This window comes from Enhydra lutris, unplaced genomic scaffold (genome assembly GCF_002288905.1).
Source record: "Enhydra lutris kenyoni isolate GAN:26980312 unplaced genomic scaffold, ASM228890v2 scaffoldscaffold1, whole genome shotgun sequence".
NCBI classification, from domain to species: Eukaryota; Metazoa; Chordata; class Mammalia; order Carnivora; family Mustelidae; genus Enhydra; species Enhydra lutris.
The window spans coordinates 56,222,285-56,245,159 of record NW_019154085.1 but is presented as its reverse complement, the minus strand read 5'-3'; the positions used below and the strand labels follow the sequence as shown (position 1 = coordinate 56,245,159).

At 37.8% G+C, this 22,875-nt stretch overlaps 1 protein-coding gene across 3 annotated transcripts in view; it reads right to left on the bottom strand.

The window, feature by feature from the left end:
* The window catches only part of LOC111143594 (plakophilin 4), a 251,428-nt gene that overhangs the window by 94,919 nt on the left and 133,634 nt on the right, over window positions 1-22,875 (bottom strand). For all 3 annotated transcript variants that reach the window (XM_022497434.1, XM_022497439.1, XM_022497425.1), the window contains exon 3: window positions 15,507-15,619. In XM_022497434.1, the coding sequence (XP_022353142.1) occupies window positions 15,507-15,619 (113 nt within the window). The remainder of the gene's footprint in view (window positions 1-15,506; window positions 15,620-22,875) is intronic.

Sequence of the window (22,875 nt, the reverse complement as noted above, 5' to 3'; positions counted from 1 at the left end):
GTCACATTCACTTCATCTCTACCCTCACCTACTATTTTCTCTGAATTACTATTTTGAAGCAAGTCTCAGACATCGTATTACTGCACTAATAAATACTTGAGATGTACCCCTAAATAGATATTTTTAAAAAATCATATTCACATTATCACACCTAAAATATTAAAAGTAAAATGCTTTTTTAAAAAAGATTTTATTTATTTATTTGAGAGAGACAGAGAGAGAGAGAGAGAGAGAGAGAAGCAGGCTTCCAAGTGTAAAGGGTGCCCAACGTGGGGCTTGATCCCAAGACCTTGGGATCACGACCTGAGCTGAAGGCAGACACTTAACCAGTAGGCCACCCAGGCTCCCCTAAAAGTAAAATTTTTTTTTAAAGATTTTATTTATTTATTTGACAGAGAGACAGAGAGACAGACGGACAGTGAGAGAGAGAATACAAGCATGGAGAGTGGAAAAGGGAGAAGCAGGCTTCCCGCTGTGCAGGGAGCCGGATGAGGGGGTTGATCCAAGGACATTGGGATCTTGACCTGAGCTGAAGACAGACACTTAACCGATGTGGCCACCCAGGCTCCCTGAAAAGTAAAATTCTTTTTATTTTTTTTTAAAGATTTTATTTATTTGACAGAGACAGTGAGGAGGAATACAAGCAGGGAGAGTGGGAGAGGGAAAAGAAGGCTTCCTGCTGAGCAGGGAGCTGGATGTGAGGCTGATCCCAGGACCATGGGATCATGACCTGAGCAGAAGGCAAAAGCTTAATAACTGAGCCACCCCAGGAACCCCAAGGCACCCCCAATACTAGTCAGTATTCAAATTCCCTGTTTTGATTTTTTAAAATAGTTTGAAACTAAAAAAAAAAAATAAAATAAAATAAAATAGTTTGAAACTAACCAAATCAAGTTCCACTAGTTATATTTGGTTGCTAGGTCTCTAAACATCTCTCCTAATGCCTAGTTTCATTCTCCCTCTCTTAATTTTTTTTCCTGTTTGAAATTATTTCATTTGCCCAATAGGCTGGATCTGACTGATGGCATCAGCACACTGTCCTTTAACATGTTCCCTTGGCTTCATATTTCCCATGACTAGGTATTTATATTTAGATGACTAGCAATTTGGGGGCAATACGTCACAAGTGATGTCATGTCCTCCTATTGGGTTACATCAGGATACTAAAATTTCTTACTGTCTCCCATTTTGCAATATTAACATAAGATAGATCGATGGGTTCAGATGCTGTCGATAATTACTGATCTAGATATATTAATTATTTCATTAGTGGTTGCAAAGTTCACCCAAGTTTTAACTTCTAGACTTATGTACTACTTCTGTCAATAATATAACCTCTACCTTTGTATTTATGTTCACAGAAATACAATACTGTTTTACTGACTATTTTCAAATAAGTTTTTACTGGGAAGTATTTTACTAATGCCACTGAGAAAATAGATATAGATCTGTTCTCTGTCCTTCCTAAGTACCTCGGTTCTTGTATCATGGTTGATAATTTCACTTGAATTTTCTTTGTGACTCAAATAGCCCCATTACTGATATTGTAACTAAAGGTGGGGGTAGATCAACCTTTAATTGACTTGCTTAAGCAGAAATGACACATCACAGGATTCTAGAATAACTGGCTGTTACTTGTTCTTTTCCAATTAAAAAAAAAAAAAGCTAGAAGAAACACACACATATACCCTAAAGACATTCCTCCTTGGATTATAAGAATCGATTAATGTCAAACCAAACGTTATATCTAAACTATGTGACAGTGGATAAAGTGTATAATTATTTAATATAAAAATTTTTTGGCTGTGAAAATCTGTAGCCTACAGGCTTTTTTCCTCTTCAGTTTTAGAGTGCTTTCCCCTCTATTTAATAGTGGAGTAACATGACAGGAGAATAGACAAATCCATGCAACAAATAGATTAGACTGATTTGTTATTAAATAGATTGTGAAGCCTCTGGGAGGAAAACCATAATAACAATTCAGTCACTACAAAGTCTGGCAAACTTGTTGGCTGTATCCCCTCCCCACCCTGGCAGGAATGCCATGTTCAGTTTTAGGACAAGCTGATTAACTGCTGAAAAGCACTAAAATGGATGGCACTCACTTTTAGGCAGCTAATCACATTTTCTATTTCCTTTTCCTACACTGGTTTAGACCTAGATATAGTAGTTCTCGGAAGGGTTAAAGAAACATCTCATTACCTTCATCAGTCTTTCTACTCCATGATCCTTAAACTGACAGATGGTAATGAGAATGTGAATTTAATACTAACCTCCTTTTATTTCATCATGGAGATTAAAATGATTAGATGAAGAAATGGTAAACTTTTCTCCCTAAAATAATGAAACTTAGAAAGTACATTAATGGGAATATGTTTTTCAAGATTGTTTTCTAGAATCTTTAAATTAATATCTACATGACTTCTTTTAATATGTTTGTGATCGACCAAGAATATAAATGGTAACCACAGCAGTTTCCATCAGGGAGAGACAAAACAGTAGTAGTAGAGATGGGGCTGGTGGCTAGGGGTTTTATAATTGTCTTTTGTATGCTGCACACCATTTTATATAGGCTGTGTCTATTTGGAGTGGCAGAGTAGATGCGAGAGGAATTCTTAGTCTTCTTTCTTCCTTTTTTTTTGTTTTTTAAGATTTTATTTATTTATCTGAAGGAGAGAGGGAACACAAGCAGGGAGAGTAGGAGTGGGAGAAGCAGGCTCTCTGCCGAGCAGGGACCCTGGGATCATGACCTGAGCTGAAGGGAGATGCTTAATGACTGAGACACCCAGGTGCCCCTTAAGTCTTCTTAAACCATTTATTGACAACCCAATGGAAAAACCAATAAAATAACACTATCTTAAGAGGACAATACCATCTTAATAATAAATTCATGTGTACAGTAATAATTAAAACCAAAGCAAACTAAAACACAAAACACCAAAAAGGAAACACTGTTGAAAAGTTAAGAAGATAAAGGGTATAAAACATCTATTAGTACAGGTGTCTGTTATGGAATAGGTGCTCGATGGCTATTGTTCTCTCCCCTATACTATAAAGTATTTTAACCTGAGGGTATGAGAATGAAAGACACCCAGGTAGAGTCTCCTGGGATAGAGCTAGGACAATGTAATCTGGTCAACATGGAGCTCTTCACAAAACTAAAAATAAAAAAATATAAACATATACTTAACATTGTTACTAAGCACGTTTGTCATATTGTTAGTTATATAAAATGGTCCCTTCTACTAGACTGGAAATTTCCAGGCTTTTACATCTTTGTATTTCTGTAATAAGGTAAAGGTATACATATTTCCTGAGTGAGTTTAGAGAAGACATCATAAATATTTTCAAAAAGTATATAAGTAAATGCAAAATCATGAAAGGATATCTAGAAATGGAAAGTAATGTTAGTATCATCTGGTTGGGCTCTTACCTTCCCTCAACTGCAGATGTAGATAATTAGGTATCTATTATTATATATCATATAGAGGTTGTATCTCCTATGTACTTGTATTGATACTAAAGAACTTGTATTCTAGAAATGGATTAATATAGTGTACTTTTAGTGCTATGATATACTAAGACCTGTACTATTTTAACATATACATCCCAGAGTTTTTTCAGTGCAAAAAAACTAATGACAGAACCAAAGACCATAAGCCAAATTACTCATTAAAAAAGCGGGCAAGGGGCACCTGAGTGGCTCAGTGGGTTAAAGCCTCTGCCTCCGGCTCAGGTCATGATCCCAGGGTCCTGGGATTGAGCCTCACATTGGGCTCTCTGCTCAGCAGGGAGCTTGCTTCCCCTTCTCTCTCTCCCTGCCTATCTCTATGCCTACTCATGATATCTGTCAAACAAAAAATCTTTTAGGGACGCCTGGGTGGCTCAGTTGGTTAAGCAGCTGCCTTCGGCTCAGGTCGTGATCCCAGCATCCTGGGATCGAGTCCCACATCCAGCTCCTTGCTCGGCGGGGAGCCTGCTTCTCCCTCTGCCTCTGCCTGCCATTCTGTCTGCCTGTGCTCGCTCTCTCTCCCTCTCTCTCTGACAAATAAATAAAATCTTAAAAAAAAAAAAAATCTTTTAAAAAAATTTTTTGTTTGGGGCACCTGGGTGGCTCAGTGGGTTAAAGCCTCTGCCTTCGGCTCAGGTTGTGATCCTAGGGTCCTGGGATCAAGCCCTGTGTCCGGCTCTCTGCTCAGCGGGGAGCCTGCTTCCCTTCCTCTCTCTGCCTGCCTCTCTGCCTACTTGTGATCTCTGTCTGTTAAATAAATAAATAAAAATCTTAAAAAAAAGGGGGAGGGCAAAGAGGGGAGTCTGGGTAGCTCAGCTGGTTAAACGTCTAACTCTTTATTTTGGCCCAGGTCATGATCTCAGAGTTGTGGGATTGAGCCCCCCACTGAGCTGCATGCGCAGCGTGGCGTTTGCTTGTCCCTCTCCCTCTGCTCTTCTCCCTGCTCTCTCTCTCTCAAACAAATAAATAAAATCTTTAAAAAAAAAAAAAGAAAGAAAAGTGGGCAAAGAATATGAATAGAAGAGGAAACTCAAATGGATCATAAAGACAAGAAAATACTCAATCCCATTAGTCATCAAGAAAATACAGAGTAAAATGAGATAACATTAGATTGGTAAAATTTAAAGAGCCTGCCTAATCTTAAATATTGGCAAAAAAAAAAAAAGAGAGAGAGAGAGAGAGAGAGAAACAAAGACAAAGAGAAGAGACAGACACACACACGCTGGAACTTTAACACATAGTGCTTGAGAAGGTACAACTGTTGAGATACTTCAGAAAGCTATTAAGGAAGATCTAGAAAAATTGGTATGGTAGATTTATTACGAACCAAATAGTCTAGTTATCATCATGTATTTTCCATAATCTTACAGGTGTAAACTGAGAGATAGGTTAGAAAATGTTCAGTGTTACATTATTTACAGTATTGAAAAGTGGAAGGAAAATGTTCTTCAGTAAGGAAATGGCCAAACAGTTGACCATTGTATGAAATATCTACGTAACAGCAGTTAAAAACATAAACTAGATCTACACACATCAACATGGGAAGATTAGAAATACTGAGTAGAAAAATACTTAGTGCACAATGATAAACACTACACCATATGGTGTAGGCTAAAAAAGAAACACAAAGTACTGGCCAAGGATGTATAATGATATAAAAGCACACAAAGTAAACTGGAAGATACATACTTGTGGTTAGCTATTGGGAAGAGAGAAAGGGGGCAAAGAAGGCTTGAATTGTAAATAAATTTTAAATAAAAAGCCAATATGATGAACTGTCAACAATTTTTCAGTTCTGGGATGTGAGTACTTGAGCTTTTGTTATATTATTCTCTGTGCTTCTCAGTACTTCTAACATTTCTTAAGATAAAGATTTAAAAAATACAGATAAAACCCAGAATGACAGTAGATACAAGATACATGATTAAAGTAATTATTAATTCCTATGAAGCAATAAAGGTAAACTTTTTTTCAGAAAGCATCTTGAAATATTCTCTGTGGCTTATTTAAATTACTTCATGATTTATCCATATATACACATAGTTTAAAAAGCCTAATGACTAAGGGGGGGGCTGGTAATATAACTCCTGTATTGACTGAAAAATGTATCACTGTTACATATTGTGAGAATAGTAATTATAAAATGTGAACTATGAAAAATTACAGAAAATGAAATAATATTATTTTAATTAAAATGGTGCTTTAAAAGAACTAAATAACGGCACGATACATATATTTTAGAAGCATGGGCCTCTGAATTTTAAGAAGTATTTTCCTCTTCATTAATTAGAAAATTAATATAGTTGGGCTGCCTCTATATTTAACCAGATACATTAAAATAGTCTTAAGATAATGTGGAACTTTGATGTAAACTATAAACTTGGTTTCTTTTTGTGGTTCCTTCTAACCTTATCACCCACTTAACATTTTTAAACATTCAGTCTAAGAAAAAGGTATTTCATTTTGAAATATTTATTTACTGTGATTAAAACATTTTGTTGCATAATGTTCTCGGTCCATAAAAAACTATTACTTACGGAAACTACCTGGCTTAAAATCCACATTCTACATGGTAACATTCTTAGGTTAAAATAGGTTAGCTTAATGGAATTTTGGTTGAATTACCTTGGGCTCATATGCCCTGCAGAAGACCTAGTTTATACAAGTTTAATTCAAATCAGCAGAGATAGTTGCCACTTGGATTTGTATGTCCCAGATGAAATTGGCTTGTGACTGGAATGGCAATGAGAAGTAATTAAAATGCCTTCTGGAAGAACTGTGCTTAAGTAAACTGCTCAAGATAAATGACTTCTGTAGAGCTGCAGGTCAGCCACAGACTCATTTATATACCTTCCCGTTGTGGTACTCTTTACTGTGTTTACAATAGGAGTTACATCTTAAAAATTCAGTGTTACTAAATTTGCTCATAAGAGCAGCCATTTAATAAATATTCGCTGCACAGATGCCCCAGAGTTTCTGATAATTACATTCAAATATCAAATAGTTTATTCCTCATTTCGTCTGAATTAGAAACGAAATCAGAGAACTTTTATTTATTTGACCATTAAGAGAGGAACTAGTGACCAAAGACAATACTTAGGAATGGAAATTGGTTGAGCTACACCCTGATGAATATTACTGGATTCCCAAACAGCACTAAAGTAACTCAACACAGACAACTAGCTCAGCAGTATTGCCGAGATTTACCATAACAGAAAGCAGAGGGGAAAGGAAAGAAGGCAAGTTCTTGTGAGGGAGCAGAAGGATGGGTGGAGAGGCTCAGGAAAACTTCTATCACTTCCTGACCCCCAACTAAGAATGCCTAAAGCAAACCCCTTTCAACACTTGAGGCTCAGTAGTATTATTTACAATAGTCAAAAAGTAGAAATAACCCTAATGTCTATTAGCTGGTGAATGAATAAAAAAATGTTATATATATCCATACAGTGGAATAATTATTTGGAAACAAAAAAGGATGACGTACTGATACATGCTTACAGCATGGGTAAACCTTGAAAACATCATGCTCAGTGAAAGAAGCCAACTCACAAAAGGCCATATATTGCCTGATACTGTACATAGGAAATGTCCAATGGGCAAATCCACAGAGACAGAAAGTAGATGCATAGTTCTCAGGGGCTATGGGGAGGGGAGAATGTGAAAGGGGTGCTAATATGTAGAAGGCTTCTTCACAGGGTGATAAAAACGCCCTAAAATGGAACAATGGTAAGGGTTGAACAAACTCTGTGAATACACTAAAAATACTGAATTGTACACTTTAAAAGTATGCATTTTATGGTATGTGAAATATATCTTAATAAAACTTTTATTTAAAAAACTCAGGTTTTGCTGGTGAGAGCTCTGGAGGTCAAAGGGACAGAACTTTATCAAGCATCTTCCTGAAGTGGTACATTAAATAAGCAATAAACTGTCAAGGCACAAACATTCAATCTTTTCAAAGACTCTTCATTTTTAAAGAATGTATCATTTGAGGAGGTTTACTTTGCAATGATTTAAAAATATTTGCTGAAGAAAAGACCTGAACCATGAAAAAGCCTTTTCTGCTACTGTCAGCCTAAAACATTTTTAGAATTTTTAATAATATCAATGGAAGCCTGATGGGCACTAGCAGATGACCCCATAAAGTGTAAAAAAAAATAACTGAATGGCAGTGGGGAATCAAATCTTTTCATTAAAAAATAACAGTTCTTTTCTTAAGTGGGGATAAGAAGACTATTTGTCAAGATTGTATGACCTTTTCAAAACCATAAAGAATTCTATTTTATCAGGGCTTTAAACTAACTTGAAAGGAGAGATAATCTTGGGAAGAGTGTGAAGTTATTTAATTTCAATATTGCCACCCATTTTCCCCCTCGCTCAGTTGATATGGACAGGATTTTTCTCAGTCTAGGGTAGCTTCCTAACATCAGTAGTAGCCAGTCAAAGGACAGACAATGTGAAGGGACCAACTGTTTCCGAACGTAGCCAGTCAAAGGACAGACAATGTGAAGGGACCAACTGTTTCCGAACGTAGCCAGTCAAAGGATAGACAATGTGAGGGGACCAACTGTTTCCGAACGGGGTCATCAAAGTTCAAGACAATGTACAAAAATCAAAATGAAAACTTAAAGCTGTACTTTGATTCCCAAAGCTGAAATTAATGTTTTCTACAATTATTAAAAGGTCCATTTTTTTGATTTTTCTTAACTTCAATATAAATGAAAACTTACTGTCTCATCTTAATAAGTAGACAAACTATGATTTACAAGATAAAATTCATGGAACCAATTTATGTACCCTAAAGAAATAAACTTTTTCTTTCAGCTTGTCGAGAAGTAGCTTTGTTTCTGGACAATGAATGGCAAGATTGCAAGTCTGCAATCAGGGATAGTTTTGAAATTCTGTACAATAAAATCTCAGAAATAGTTTCTTAAAGTCAAAGCTGGTCATATTTTCATTTACTGACTTTTCATTTCCAATTCTATTTTCTTCTTGCACAGCTTTGTTACCCAACAAGTTGAACCACTCATGCAATTTTTCTGCTTACATGAAACATGAAGCACAGGCCACACCTTGAATCCTTGAAGGCTAAATCTGCCCTGGAGTATTTCCCCTGGCTAAGTCTTCCTCCCACAGTGTGCCGCCTGCCACTGGAAGGCTGTAATGATCTCTAAGCACTGCTGAATTAGCCGCCCTAGGTCACTGGTTCAGCCTCAAGCTCTTTGTTCCATTGGGAATTCCTCAGGCAAGTGGGAGCCATTAAAGTTTGGCCTGGCATGTCAAAGTGGGACTTTAGGAACAAGACACAAGGTTAGCCAGGGGGAATGGCCTCAAACATAAAAAACAAACAAAAAAACAAAACTGAAGGCAATGAAGTGTAGCAAACATTTAAAAGTGGTTGCCTCTTTTTTTGGGGTTAGTGGAAATGTTCTATGCGGTAGTAGTTAAACAATGACATGCCAAAAATCTAAAAAACCATAAAACTGCATGTTACAAAGGGTGAATTTTACTGTAAGTAAATTACACTTCAATAAGCATGACTTGAAAATAAAATGGTTGTCTCTGAATGGTAGAATTATGGGTTTTACTCTTTATATACTTTTTTGAATTTTACCAGTTGTCTGAAATGACCATTATTTAACTTCACAGTCAGTAAAAAAAAAAAAAATAAAACCAAAACCCAAAACAGAGGAAGAATACTGCTCTAGCCACTCCTCCCTCCCTTTGCCCTTGGGAGTAGAGGTGGACAGGGGAAATACTGGGGTGGGGAGGTGGGCCCCTCACTCTGGGCTACTGGGACCTTTTACTGTCACCCTATCCAGTGAAATCTAACCTAGACTATTGTCAGAAAGAAACCCTGTTGATAATGCTGCAAGGAGAAAAAGAATAAATTCCATGCTCATCAAAGTTTGAATTTGAAGGCTGTTACTTAGCACATGGGAGGGAAGAGGATGAAGGAGCAAATTTTCTTCTGAGTTAACCATGATGAGATTCTCTTGAGATGAGCTGTACAGACCTCACCTCCCATGAGGGACATGTCCCTTGTTAAGGCACGCACACCAGGTAGCTACACAGTGACCTAGAACACAGGGCACCTCACATGGCGGCACCCATTGTTACCATAACCGTACAGAGCGTGGCAGACAGAAGTAGTCATTGTGGCATGCTGCCTGCTTAGAGGACCTGAAATTAACCCATCCATCTACATATACTAAATATTATCTTTGATCTGAACTACAGAGTGTCAGAACTGGCCTCCTGGGGAATTACTTCCAGGTGTTTTTCTATCCATTTATATTCCATTTAGCAGTGTAAGAAAGAGACCTATGAGCCTGATTTCGTACAGCGAGAGACTACAAACGATGCTGTCTGCCACATCATGAAGAGGTCTCTCAGTGGTGGCTCCCAGGAGAAACCACTCAAATCTTCGCCCTTGGAAAGGTAGATTTTCCTGAACAACCTGGTTTGTTTTTATTCTACACATATTTTCAATATAATTCATTCATGTTTCTCTCTTTAGAATGGGTACTAGGTCACTCAGAGCCAAAGCGGATCCCTACTTCTAGCAAATGCATGGAATGTTAGCAACATACAGTTTTATACTATTTTAACATTGGTTTCATCTTATTTTTCTAATCATCTTCCATTTGCTCTCATTTCCTCACTCCATTTTTGGGTTTTGTATTTTTAAAAGATGTTTCAAACACTTTTGGAATGAGGCAAAATATTAAATACATAGATAACCATAGTATACTTGAAACAAGGGAAGAAAAGTGGTGTCTTCTCTATTAACTGATCCCACAGCCCACTTTAAATGAAATGAATATTACATATATAAAGAACTATGCTGCAGTCAGTACAAATGGAGAAAAGTCATAACCTCCTTATTAAGTATTTCCATAGCCTACCTTCAATGAGGTGAAATAGTAAATACATAGGTAACTATAGTGCACTTGGCACAAAGCAGACAGGCTGTAACTTCTCTATTAACTAACGTCATAACTCATTTTCAGGCTTTTCAAAGTCACGATTATTTTTGGCCTAACACATCATCTTAGAATATAAGCAACATCAATTCCAGATTAAGGATCATTCTAATTGATGTTGCTTGGGTTATTAGTGCTTTTTTGTAGTAAATAAAGCAAATGAGAAATCATACCAGAAATGGGGTTTTTATTAACCTTGTTTAGAACTAGATTTCCAAAGAGGCATTAACAGAGAGACTAAGTGATTACTTTAATCATTAAGATTTTAAAATGATTTTTAATGATTTTTGTTTTTTAAGTTTGCAACAAGGCATACTGCAAATAAACTGCCAAAGGCAGTTTACTTTTTAGGACCCTGTTTTAAATAAATATAAGCAGAGTCTCAGTTTCTCTGCCTAGAAAATGAGAACATCTCATGACATGGGTTAAAAATTCACTGTTGGTACTACAAATGTGAGGGAACTAAACTGTTCAGTTTTAGAGCTACTCCTTTGGGAGAGGGCTCCATGGCATATCATTTAGCACAATGTAAGAATCCTTTCTTAAGCAGGACCTCATGCTACTGCCTCTGCCTTCTTATTCACAGGGTAAGGACAATAATAGCAAATGCTCTGAACAACAGAAAAAGTTAATAAAATTATGCTTTTCATTTCCCTTTGGGTAATTATAACATCATCTTTGGACTAGGAAACTTAAGAAAATCTTACAGGTCACCTTACCAACTCTGCTACAGATCTCAATAAAACAATATGAAAGATAACTAGTTATCAAGTCCCCTGTTCTGCTGACTACATTCAATTCACATAAGAACGACCTGAATCCAAAGGAAACTTCATGGCCATAAGCAGTGGTTGCACTTTTAACTTCCCTTGAGCAAATCAGAAATGGCTGACAAGGAAGAGACCCTGGGTCTGAGAGCTAATTTTTTTTTTTTTTAAAGATTTTATTTATTTATTTGACAGACAGAGATCACAAGTAGGCAGAGAGGCAGGCAAAGAGAGAGAAAGGAGGAAGCAGGCTCCCTGCTGAGCAGAGAGCCCGATGTGGGGCTCAATCCCAGGACCCTGGGATCATGACCTGAGCCGAAGGCAGAGGCTTTAACCCACTGAGCCACCCAGGTGCCCCCTGAGAGCTAATTTCTGTTTTTCTGTATCTTTAGATTCTTGTTCTGAGAGTGACAGTTGGTGGGGACTGGAAGACACAGAGGGGTCTCTCAAGTGACAAAAACCTATGCTCCCTTCACTAACATTGCTTTCTAATGGGCTCCTTGCTAGTGTGGAAACCTGGTGGTCAAAGAGCAAAGTAACTGTGTCAATAGTCTTCTTGAGGTCCACTGAGAAGCACACTGAAAGAGAGAGCAGGTATGAGAAAGGGTAGACAGAAACCCAAAGATGCCAAGCAGATAACCTCCTAGTAAAGCACGCTTACTTGATGAGCTTAAATCACAGGGCTTTGCTGAGGTTCATTATTCATTCAATGAGCATTTGTCTGAGAGCCTGCCTGCTGAGCACCAGGCACTGTGCTGGGGCTGTGGGGGTGGGGTGGGCCTTACCATCTCATAGGAGAATTGACAAAGGCACAAACAGCTATGAGTTCAGATGAAGAAAGATGACCTTCCCAGAGAAACTTGGGAAAGGCTATAAGGAAGGGTTAGCATTATGTTGGGGATATCAAGAATATAGGAGAATCCAATGTGATATGTGAGTAGGACAATCAAAATGAATCATTTGTGATTCTAATTCACTGAATGACAAAACCAGCCTTTCTCATAACCCTAAGATTCCACAATAAATTCCTGGCCTGCTGCCTGGTCTCTTTTCATTCTGACCTATGCACTACACTACCAGGACAACTACCTCCAAATAACAACTTTCTTTTTTCTTTCTTTCTTTTTTTAAAGATTTATTTATTTATTTGTCACAGAGAGAGAGAGAGAGAGAGAGAGAATGAAAACAAGTGGGGGGAGTGGGAGAGGGAGAAGCAGGCCTCCCGCTGAGTGGGGAGCTCAATGCGGGGCTTGATTCCAGGACCACGAGACCATGACCCAAGCTGAAGGCAGACGTTTAACGACTGGGTCACCCAGGTGCCACCAAAAACAACCTTCAACAGGTCTCCTTTAAGACCTAATGAAGGTTACTAATCATTACCTTAGCTCCCAGTTCTCCAATCAGATGCCAGCTTTACCCTTCCAAACTCATAAACCATTAGGTTCTTTTAGGACACATCCTAGGTACCTGAACCTCTTAGTGCTCCAATACAAACACAGTGGGAAATCCTATATTACCTCTCTGCCTGCTTTCCCTCTTTCTCTGGCCAACTCAGTTTCCCCTTCTGAAAAATCCATTCATTCACCCAAAAGTCACTGACGGAGCCCAGTGACATGTCACACACCACACTACGTACTGAGACTCAGAGACAAAACACCAAAATCACTCAGAGTAAACACTTTAACATGTATTTTTAGTAACATTTTAAACAAACCTATGATATTAGCTAATTCAACTATGTAACCTTTGGATTATTTAATATTTTAAAACTTAAGGTGCAGAAAATAATCTAAGAGCCATGCACATATCAACCACCCTCCTCATTTAAACAAATGTTAATATTGTGTCATGTCTGCTCTAGATGTCAAATTTTAACTAACATGTTACAGATTTGGCTAATGCCTAATTTCTGATAGCTTCCTCCTCCCTTCCTTCCTAGAAGTACCACTATCTTAAATTGATATCATTCCAACTATTTTTTATACTTTTACTATACATACATACATTCCTAAACAATACCAAACACTGGTTAAGTATTATATACTGCTGCTGCATATATTTTTAGAATGTTCATAATGATATCCTCCCATATCTGTTCTTTTACAGTTTGTGGTTTTCACTCAAGAAGTCTGTTTTGCAAAGATATTCATGTTCATACATGTAACTGAATTACTTCATTTTAACTGTTCTTGAGTCCACTTATCCAGTGTATTTCCCATTTCAATCCTGAAAGATAATCATGTTCTTTCTCATATCTTACTTTTGCAAATAATGCTGTAATGAACACCCTTGTATCTGTCGTACTGTGCATACCTATCAGAATTTCCCCAAGGATAGCATGTTCTTCAAGTTTTAAATCGTAGTCTTCTGCTAGCTGAGACTCATGACTCAAGTTTTATAATACCTGATTGTGAGCTTATCTTTAGTGATGCCAGTTTCTCAGCTGGGGATTCTGAACAATGTGAAGAATCATATCCGGGCTCCAAATCCACATGTGGTACAAGGTTGGAGTTTACCATGGGTGCAGCCCTTTGAGGGCCACAGCTTAATACAGCAATCTTAAGTACACACGTACCATCTTGAATATATACAAGGCCTCATTCTTGGGTCACTGCATGGATATTAAATATAAGATTCCAGTGCTTTTGGAGGGGAGGGGTTGACTGTCCCTAAGTCTCCTGCTTTCAGTTTCTCTCCTATTTCTAGTACCTGGGAATTTTCCTTTCTAGTTTGTCATTTTCTCTAAGTACTGACTTACTTTATTGATATTTATTTTTTAATATTGATAAATACCCCAAGTATTTCTGGGGGTTTATCAAGAATTTCAATGTTAGTTTAATAAGCTAAATTAACCAGAATAAAAGTCCTAACTGAATTTGTTAAATGTTGAATTAAATTTTCTATGTATAAAATTATGTATTTTTAAATCTGTGGTTCTTTGTCTTCGGAAATATATACAATACCATATTATTGAGTTTGTGAATTGTTCTTTTCGGTGTTAAACATCCAGATAGCTTTTTAAAAATACTGAATAAAAATACTAAATAGAATTAAAATTAATTTTAACAACTTTAACTTCCTTGATAAATTATTTCATTAACTACAAAGCCAGAGTTAGAAATACTTGATTTAAATTTTACTCATTGCTTGTAATTTCCCTTCCTAAAAAAACCCCACAAAACTGCCTACATAACTAAAAAATGATCACATAATTTAATATTTATGTTTTAAAAGTTTTATTAATCTTATTTGTTTACTTTATGCCTTACTAAACATAACAATACGCACAACTCTTAAGGGTCAGAGATGAAAAAAATTCATAAGAACACAACTTATCAGCCTAATATTCTTAAATCCATAGCAAGAGAATTACACAGAACAGAGGAACTATAACAGCACTCTGTTCACTAAGAAGGTTTTCTTGGCTAAGAATAGTAGATGATACTGACAAGTAGAACAAAAACGACATTAGAAATAACTAAAGAGACAAGTTACTGTTGGTACATACCTACATAGGAATAAAGAAACCAAGCTTAAAAATGTAAGCAACAGAAGTTATTTTATGGTAGGCCTTACTAGAATATGTAATTAACAAGAAGGAAATCCACAAATAGGATAAGCAGTGATTTCACCATTTGGTGCTTATGGCAGTAATTTTTAAAAATAATGATGTTTTTAAATAGCTTATGAGGCATTTAAAAACAAAACAATAATTCTGATTAAACATGGCTTTTTTTCAGTAATATACCGGTTTTCAATTTATTACGTGAATACACTAAATTATTTCATCTAGTAATTATTTTGTATGGCAGTTTTACAGAGTTCTAGCAAAACTCAAAGTCAAAAGACATTTTTAAAAGCTACTTAAATGTTATCATTTAGAAATATTTTTGTTAAAAAAAAATCAATACCAGGTTTTCAAAGTCAATTAGCCTTGCCAAATAATTAGTAATTACTGTGAAAAACATCCATTAACTGTGTCTACATATGAGAAATCAAACTTCTAAAAGTAGCATACAGAAACTTACCAATGCCATATAAAACACTTTAAGCACAGGACTGAAGGATAATCAATATTGCAAGAGGCTTCTCAAATTAGGATAAATTGACAGTTTTGGTGTCCAATTCAGAAAGGCAAGTTAACAGTGACAAAACTAAGAGAATCATTTGCTGCATCCAGGACAACTTAATAAGGCATGGAACTTGAAGGCATATAAAAAGATAGAGCCGTTGGCCCTGTACCTGGTGCTGGCGATACTGGGGGATTCTGCTCCAAGCCTACATCTCTCTAGCTGACTGGCAACGATCTGCCTTTCCACTTCCAGTTCTCGGGTGAGTCGTTGAAACTGAAGCTCCTGTGATTCAAGGAAATAAAAGGCATATAAGGTGCCAAGACAGATATATATATGTGAATGCATGTCACAGGAAACACAGGAACATGCCCATAACATAGCACTATATCTAGTGTGGCTTCGTGAAATTAAAAAGTTTTGGGTGGAATTGCAGGTCTAGATAACCTACCAATTTGTGCTTTTTTCAAACGGAAAGGCACTAGAATATTAAGTTTTGTTTGGGATGGGAATCACAGATATTTATTTGCTTTTCCGTCTGTTCTTCTAATTGAGGTTTGCAAACAGTGCTCTCTATTCAATGTTAAGATCTGCAGAGTCCTTAATGTGTCTGCATCAGGGGCCCACCAACCAATGTAAGCTCTATAGCCTCAAGAGCTACTTTTTTTTATCCTGTATACTGTACTGAAAACATGTAAATTCCCATGATGTGAATCACTTTATCACGTTTGATACAGAGCCTTTTAATTGTTAAGGGAAAAAAAATCCTTCCAAACCTCCAGAAAAAAATCTTGCTATATCTATCTTCAATAGAAGCAATAAAATTTTTCTATTGTTATGAAATAACATGTTCATTGTTCATGTGTCACTGGGTGAGGGAAGGAAAAATAACTGAGCCACAATACAGAATTTAAAATGGTATTTAAAAGCTGGGAAGATTGTTTAAAGAAATGATCTTATTCATTCTATGCTGCATTATGAAGGCAAGTAAGTTCTATCATAGGAAAAGATGCTTTGACTTTATTTGTACTTATCTCATTGTTACCTTGACAAGTTTTTAACAAACAGGAAGAATGCTATGCTATAAAACATCTATAGATCAAATCAAGTATACTCCAAAGGCTTTAAGCCACAAATTACACCTTCAATAACACCTCAAGCTCCCCTGTACCATATTACCTCCTTACAAGTCTACTCAAGGCAAATGCCGAACTTAAGTAGTTTAGTTGGACAATGACTGCTAGTTCAAAATACCAGGTATGTGAACCCTAAACCTAGAAACTAATCAGAAATAAAACTACCTTAAAAACTGCTTATGGGGTGAGTCAAGATGGCGGAGAAGTAGCAGGCTGAGACTACTTCAGGTAGCGGGAGATCAGCTAGATAGCTTATCTAAAGATTGCAAACACCTACAAATCCAACGGGAGATTGAAGAGAAGAAGAACAGCAACTCTAGAAACAGAAAATCAACCACTTTCTGAAAGGTAGGACTGGCGGAGAAGTGAATCCAAAGCGACGGGAAGATAGACCGCGGGGGGAGGGGCCGGCTCCCGGCAAGCGGCGGAGCAACGGAGCACAAAATCGGGACTTTTAAAAGTCTGTTCCGCTGAGGGACATCGCTCCAGAGGCTTAACCGGGGTGAAGCCCACGCAGGGTCAGCGTGGCCTCAGGTCCCGCAGGGTCACAGAAGGATCGGGGGTGTCTGAGTGTCGCAGAGCTTACAGGTATTAGAACAGGGAAGCCGGCTACAGAGACAGAGCCGAGGAGTAAGCTCTAAGCTCGGGGTTACCTTGAACCGGTTGCAGGCTCGGTCAGCTCGGAGCGCGGCCGGAGGCAGGGTGACGGGAGTAAATCAGCGCTGTTCTCTGAGGGCGCACTGAGGAGTGGGGCCCCGGGCTCTCGGCTCCTCCGGGCCGGAGACCGGGAGGCCGCCATTTTCATTCCCGCCCTCCGGAACTCTACGGAAAGCGCTCAGGGAACAAAAGCTCCCGAAAGCAAACCCGAGCGGATTACTCAGCCCGGCCTCTGGTAAGGGCGGTGCAACTCCGCCTGGGGCAAAGACACTTGAGAATCACTACAACAGGCCCCTCCCCCAGAAGATCAACAAGAAGCCCAGCCAGGACCAGGTTCACCTACCAAGGAGTACAGTTTCAATACCAAGGAGAGCAGCGGAATTCCAAAGGAGGAGAAAGCAAAGCACGGAACTCATGGCTTTCTCCCCATGATTCTTTAGCCTTGCAGTTAATTTAATTTTTTTTCTTTTTCTTTTTTTTTTCAATTTATTTTTCTTCTTCTGCTAAATTTTTTTAACTTTTACCCTTTTCTTTTTTAACGTTTTTTAACTAGTTTATCTAATATATATATATATTTTTTTCCTTTTTATATATTTTTTTCTTTATTGGTTTTCTTTTTTTAATTGTTTCTTTCTTTTTTTTTCTTTTCTCTCTCTCTCTCTTTTTTTTTTCCTTCTTTCTGAACCTCTTTTTATCCCCTTTCTCCCCCTCACGATTTGGGATCTCTTCTGATTTGGCTAAAGCATATTTTCCTGGGGTTGTTGCCACCCTTTTAGTATTTTACTTGCTCCTTCATCTGCTCTTATCTAGACAAAATGACAAGGCGGAAAAATTCACCACAAAAAAAAGAACAAGAGGCAGTACCAAAGGCTAGGGACCTAATCAATACAGACATTGGTAATATGTCAGATCTAGAGTTTAGAATGACGATTCTCAAGGTTCTAGCCGGGCTTGAAAAAGGAATGGAAGATATTAGAGAAACCCTCTCGGGAGATATAAAAGCCCTTTCTGGAGAAATAAAAGAACTAAAATCTAACCAAGTTGAAATCAAAAAAGCTATTAATGAGGTGCAATCAAAAATGGAGGCTCTCACTGCTAGGATAAATGAGGCAGAAGAAAGAATTAGCGATATAGAAGACCAAATGACAGAGAATAAAGAAGCTGAGCAAAAGAGGGACAAACAGCTACTGGACCATGAGGGGAGAATTCGAGAGATAAGTGACACCATAAGACGAAACAACATTAGAATCATTGGGATTCCAGAAGAAGAGGAAACAGAGAGGGGAGCAGAAGGTATATTGGAGAGAATTATTGGAGAGAATTTCCCCAATATGGCAAAGGGAACAAGCATCAAAATCCAGGAGATTCAGAGAACCCCCCTCAAAATCAATAAGAATAGGTCCACACCCCGTCACCTAATAGTAAAATTTACAAGTCTTAGTGACAAAGAGAAGATCCTGAAAGCAGCCCGGGAAAAGAAGTCTGTAACATACAATGGTAAAAATATTAGATTGGCATCAGACTTATCCACAGAGACCTGGAAGGCCAGAAAGAGCTGGCATGATATATTCAGAGCACTAAACGAGAAAAACATGCAGCCAAGAATACTATATCCAGCTAGGCTATCATTGAAAATAGAAGGAGAGATTAAAAGCTTCCAGGACAAACAAAAACTGAAAGAATTTGCAAGTACCAAACCAGCTCTACAGGAAATATTGAAAGGGGTCCTCTAAGCAAAGAGAGACCCTAAAAGTAGTAGATCAGAAAGGAACAGACACAATATACAATAACAGTCACCTTACAGGCAATACAATGGCACTAAATTCATATCTCTCAATACTTACCCTGAATGTTAATGGGCTAAATGCCCCAATCAAAAGACACAGGGTATCAGAATGGATAAAAAAACAAAACCCATCTATATGTTGCCTACAAGAAACTCATCTTAAACATGAAGACACCTCCAGATTTAAAGTGAGGGGGTGGAAAAGAATTTACCATGCTAATGGACATCAGAAGAAAGCAGGAGTGGCAATCCTTATATCAGATCAATTAGATTTTAAGCCAAAGACTATAATAAGAGATGAGGAAGGACACTATATCATACTCAAAGGAACTGTCCAACAAGAAGATCTAACAATTTTAAATATCTATGCCCCTAACATGGGAGCAGCCAACTATATAAACCAATTAATAACAAAATCAAAGAAACACATCGACAATAATACAATAATCGTAGGGGACTTTAACACTCCCCTCACTGAAATGGACAGATCATCCAAGCAAAAGATCAACAAGGAAATCAAGGCCTTAAATGACACACTGGACCAGATGGACATCACAGATATATTCAGAACATTTCATCCCAAAGCAACAGAATACACATTCTTCTCTAGTGCACATGGAACATTCTCCAGAATAGATCATATTCTCGGTCCTAAATCAGGTCTCAACCGTTATCAAAAGATTGGAATCATTCCCTGCATATTTTCAGACCACAATGCTCTAAAGCTAGAACTCAATCACAAGAGGAAATTTGGAAAGAACCCAATTACATGGAGACTAAACAGCATCCTTCTAAAGAATGAATGGGTCAACCAGGAAATTAAAGAAGAATTGAAAAAATTCATGGAAACAAATGATAATGAAAACACAACGGTTCAAAATCTGTGGGACACAACAAAGGCAGTCCTGAGAGGAAAATATATAGCGGTACAAGCCTTTCTCAAGAAACAAGAAAGGTCTCAGGTACACAACCTAACCCTACACCTAAAAGAGCTAGAGAAAGAACAAGAAAGAAACCCTAAACCCAGCAGGAGAAGAGAAATCATAAAGATCAGAGCAGAAATCAATGAAATAGAAACCAAAAAAACAATAGAACAAATTAACGAAACTAGGAGCTGGTTCTTTGAAAGAATTAATAAGATCGATAAACCCCTGGCCAGACTTATCAAAAAGAAAAGAGAAAGGACCCAAATAAATAAAATCATGAATGAAAGAGGAGAGATCACAACGAACACCAAAGAAATACAGACAATTATAAGAACATACTATGAGCAACTCTACGCCAACAAATTTGACAATCTGGAAGAAATGGATGCATTCCTAGAGACATATAAACTACCACAACTGAACCAGGAAGAAATCGAAAGCCTGAACAGACCCATAACCAGTAAGGAGATTGAAACAGTCATCAAAAATCTCCAAACAAACAAAAGCCCAGGGCCAGATGGCTTCCCGGGGGAATTCTACCAAACATTTAAAGAAGAACTAATTCCTATTCTCCTGAAACTGTTCCAAAAAATAGAAATGGAAGGAAAACTTCCAAACTCATTTTATGAGGCCAGCATCACCTTGATCCCAAAACCAGACAAGGATCCCATCAAAAGAGAGAACTACAGACCAATATCCTTGATGAACACAGATGCAAAAATTCTCGCCAAAATACTAGCCAATAGGATTCAACAGTACATTAAAAGGATTACTCACCACGACCAAGTGGGATTTATTCCAGGGCTGCAAGGTTGGTTCAGCATCCGCAAATCAATCAATGTGATACAACACATTAATAAAAGAAAGAACAAGAGCCATATGATACTCTCCATAGATGCTGAAAAAGCATTTGCCAAAGTACAGCATCCCTTCCTGATCAAAACTCTTCAAAGTGTAGGGATAGAGGGCACATACCTCAATATTATCAAAGCCATCTATGAAAAACCCACCGCAAATATCATTCTCAATGGAGAAAAACTGAAAGCTTTTCCGCTAAGGTCAGGAACACGGCAGGGATGTCCGTTATCACCACTGCTATTCAACATAGTACTAGAAGTCCTAGCCTCAGCAATCAGACAACAAAAGGAAATTAAAGGCATCCAAATTGGCAAAGAAGAAGTCAAACTATCACTCTTTGCAGATGATATGATACTATATGTGGAAAACCCAAAAGACTCCACTCCAAAACTGCTAGAACTTGTACAGGAATTCAGTAAAGTGTCAGGATATAAAATCAATGCACAGAAATCAGTTGCATTTCTCTACACCAACAACAAGACAGAAGAAAGAGAAATTAAGGAGTCAATCCCATTTACAATTGCACCCAAAACTATAAGATACCTAGGAATAAATCTAACCAAAGAGACTAAGAATCTATACACAGAAAACTATAAAGTACTCATGAAAGAAATTGAGGAAGACACAAAGAAATGGAAAAATGTTCCATGCTCCTGGATTGGAAGAATAAATATTGTGAAAATGTCTATGCTACCTAAAGCAATCTACACATTTAATGCAATTCGTATCAAAGTACCATCCATTTTTTTCAAAGAAATGGAACAAATAATCCTAAAATTTATATGGAACCAGAAAAGACCTCGAATAGCCAAAGCAATATTGAAGAAGAAAGCCAAAGTTGGTGGCATCACAATTCCGGACTTCAAGCTCTATTACAAAGCTGTCATCATCAAGACAGCATGGTAGTGGCACAAAAACAGACACATAGATCAATGGAACAGAATAGAGAGCCCAGAAATAGACCCTCAACTCTATGGTCAACTAATCTTCGACAAAGCAGGAAAGAATATCCAATGGAAAAAAGACAGCCTCTTCAACAAATGGTGTTGGGAAAACTGGACAGCCACATGCAGAAAAATGAAATTGGATCATTTCCTTACACCACACACGAAAATAGACTCAAAATGGATGAAGGATCTCAATGTGAGAAAGGAATCCATCAAAATCCTTGAGGAGAACACAGGCAGCAACCTCTTCGACCTCAGCCGCAGCAACATCTTCCTAGGAACATCGCCAAAGGCAAGGGAAGCAAGGGCAAAAATGAACTATTGGGATTTCATCAAGATCAAAAGCTTTTGCACAGCAAAGGAAACAGTTAACAAAACCAAAAGACAACTGACAGAATGGGAGAAGATATTTGCAAATGACATATCAGATAAAGGGCTAGTGTCCAAAATCTATAAAGAACTTAGCAAACTCAACACCCAAAGAACAAATAATCCAATCAAGAAATGGGCAGAGGACATGAACAGACATTTCTGCAAAGAAGACATCCAGATGGCCAACAGACACATGAAAAAGTGCTCCATATCACTCGGCATCAGGGAAATACAAATCAAAACCACAATGAGATACCACCTCACACCAGTCAGAATGGCTAAAATTAACAAGTCAGGAAATGACAGATGCTGGCGAGGATGCGGAGAAAGGGGAACCCTCCTACACTGTTGGTGGGAATGCAAGCTGGTGCAACCACTCTGGAAAACAGCATGGAGGTTCCTCAAAATGTTGAAAATAGAACTACCCTATGACCCAGCAATTGCACTGCTGGGTATTTACCCTAAAGATACAAACGTAGTGATCCGAAGGGGCACGTGCACCCGAATGTTTATAGCAGCAATGTCTACAATAGCCAAACTATGGAAAGAACCTAGATGTCCATCAACAGATGAATGGATAAAGAAGATGTGGTATATATACACAATGGAATACTATGCAGCCATCAAAAGAAATGAAATCTTGCCATTTGCGATGACGTGGATGGAACTAGAGGGTATCATGCTTAGCGAAATAAGTCAATCGGAGAAAGACAACTATCATATGATCTCCCTGATATGAGGGAGAGGAGATGCAACATGGGGGGTTAAGGGGGTAGGAGAAGAGTAAATGAAACAAGATGGGATTGGGAGGGAGACAAACCATAAGTGACTCTTAATCTCACAAAACAAACTGAGGGTT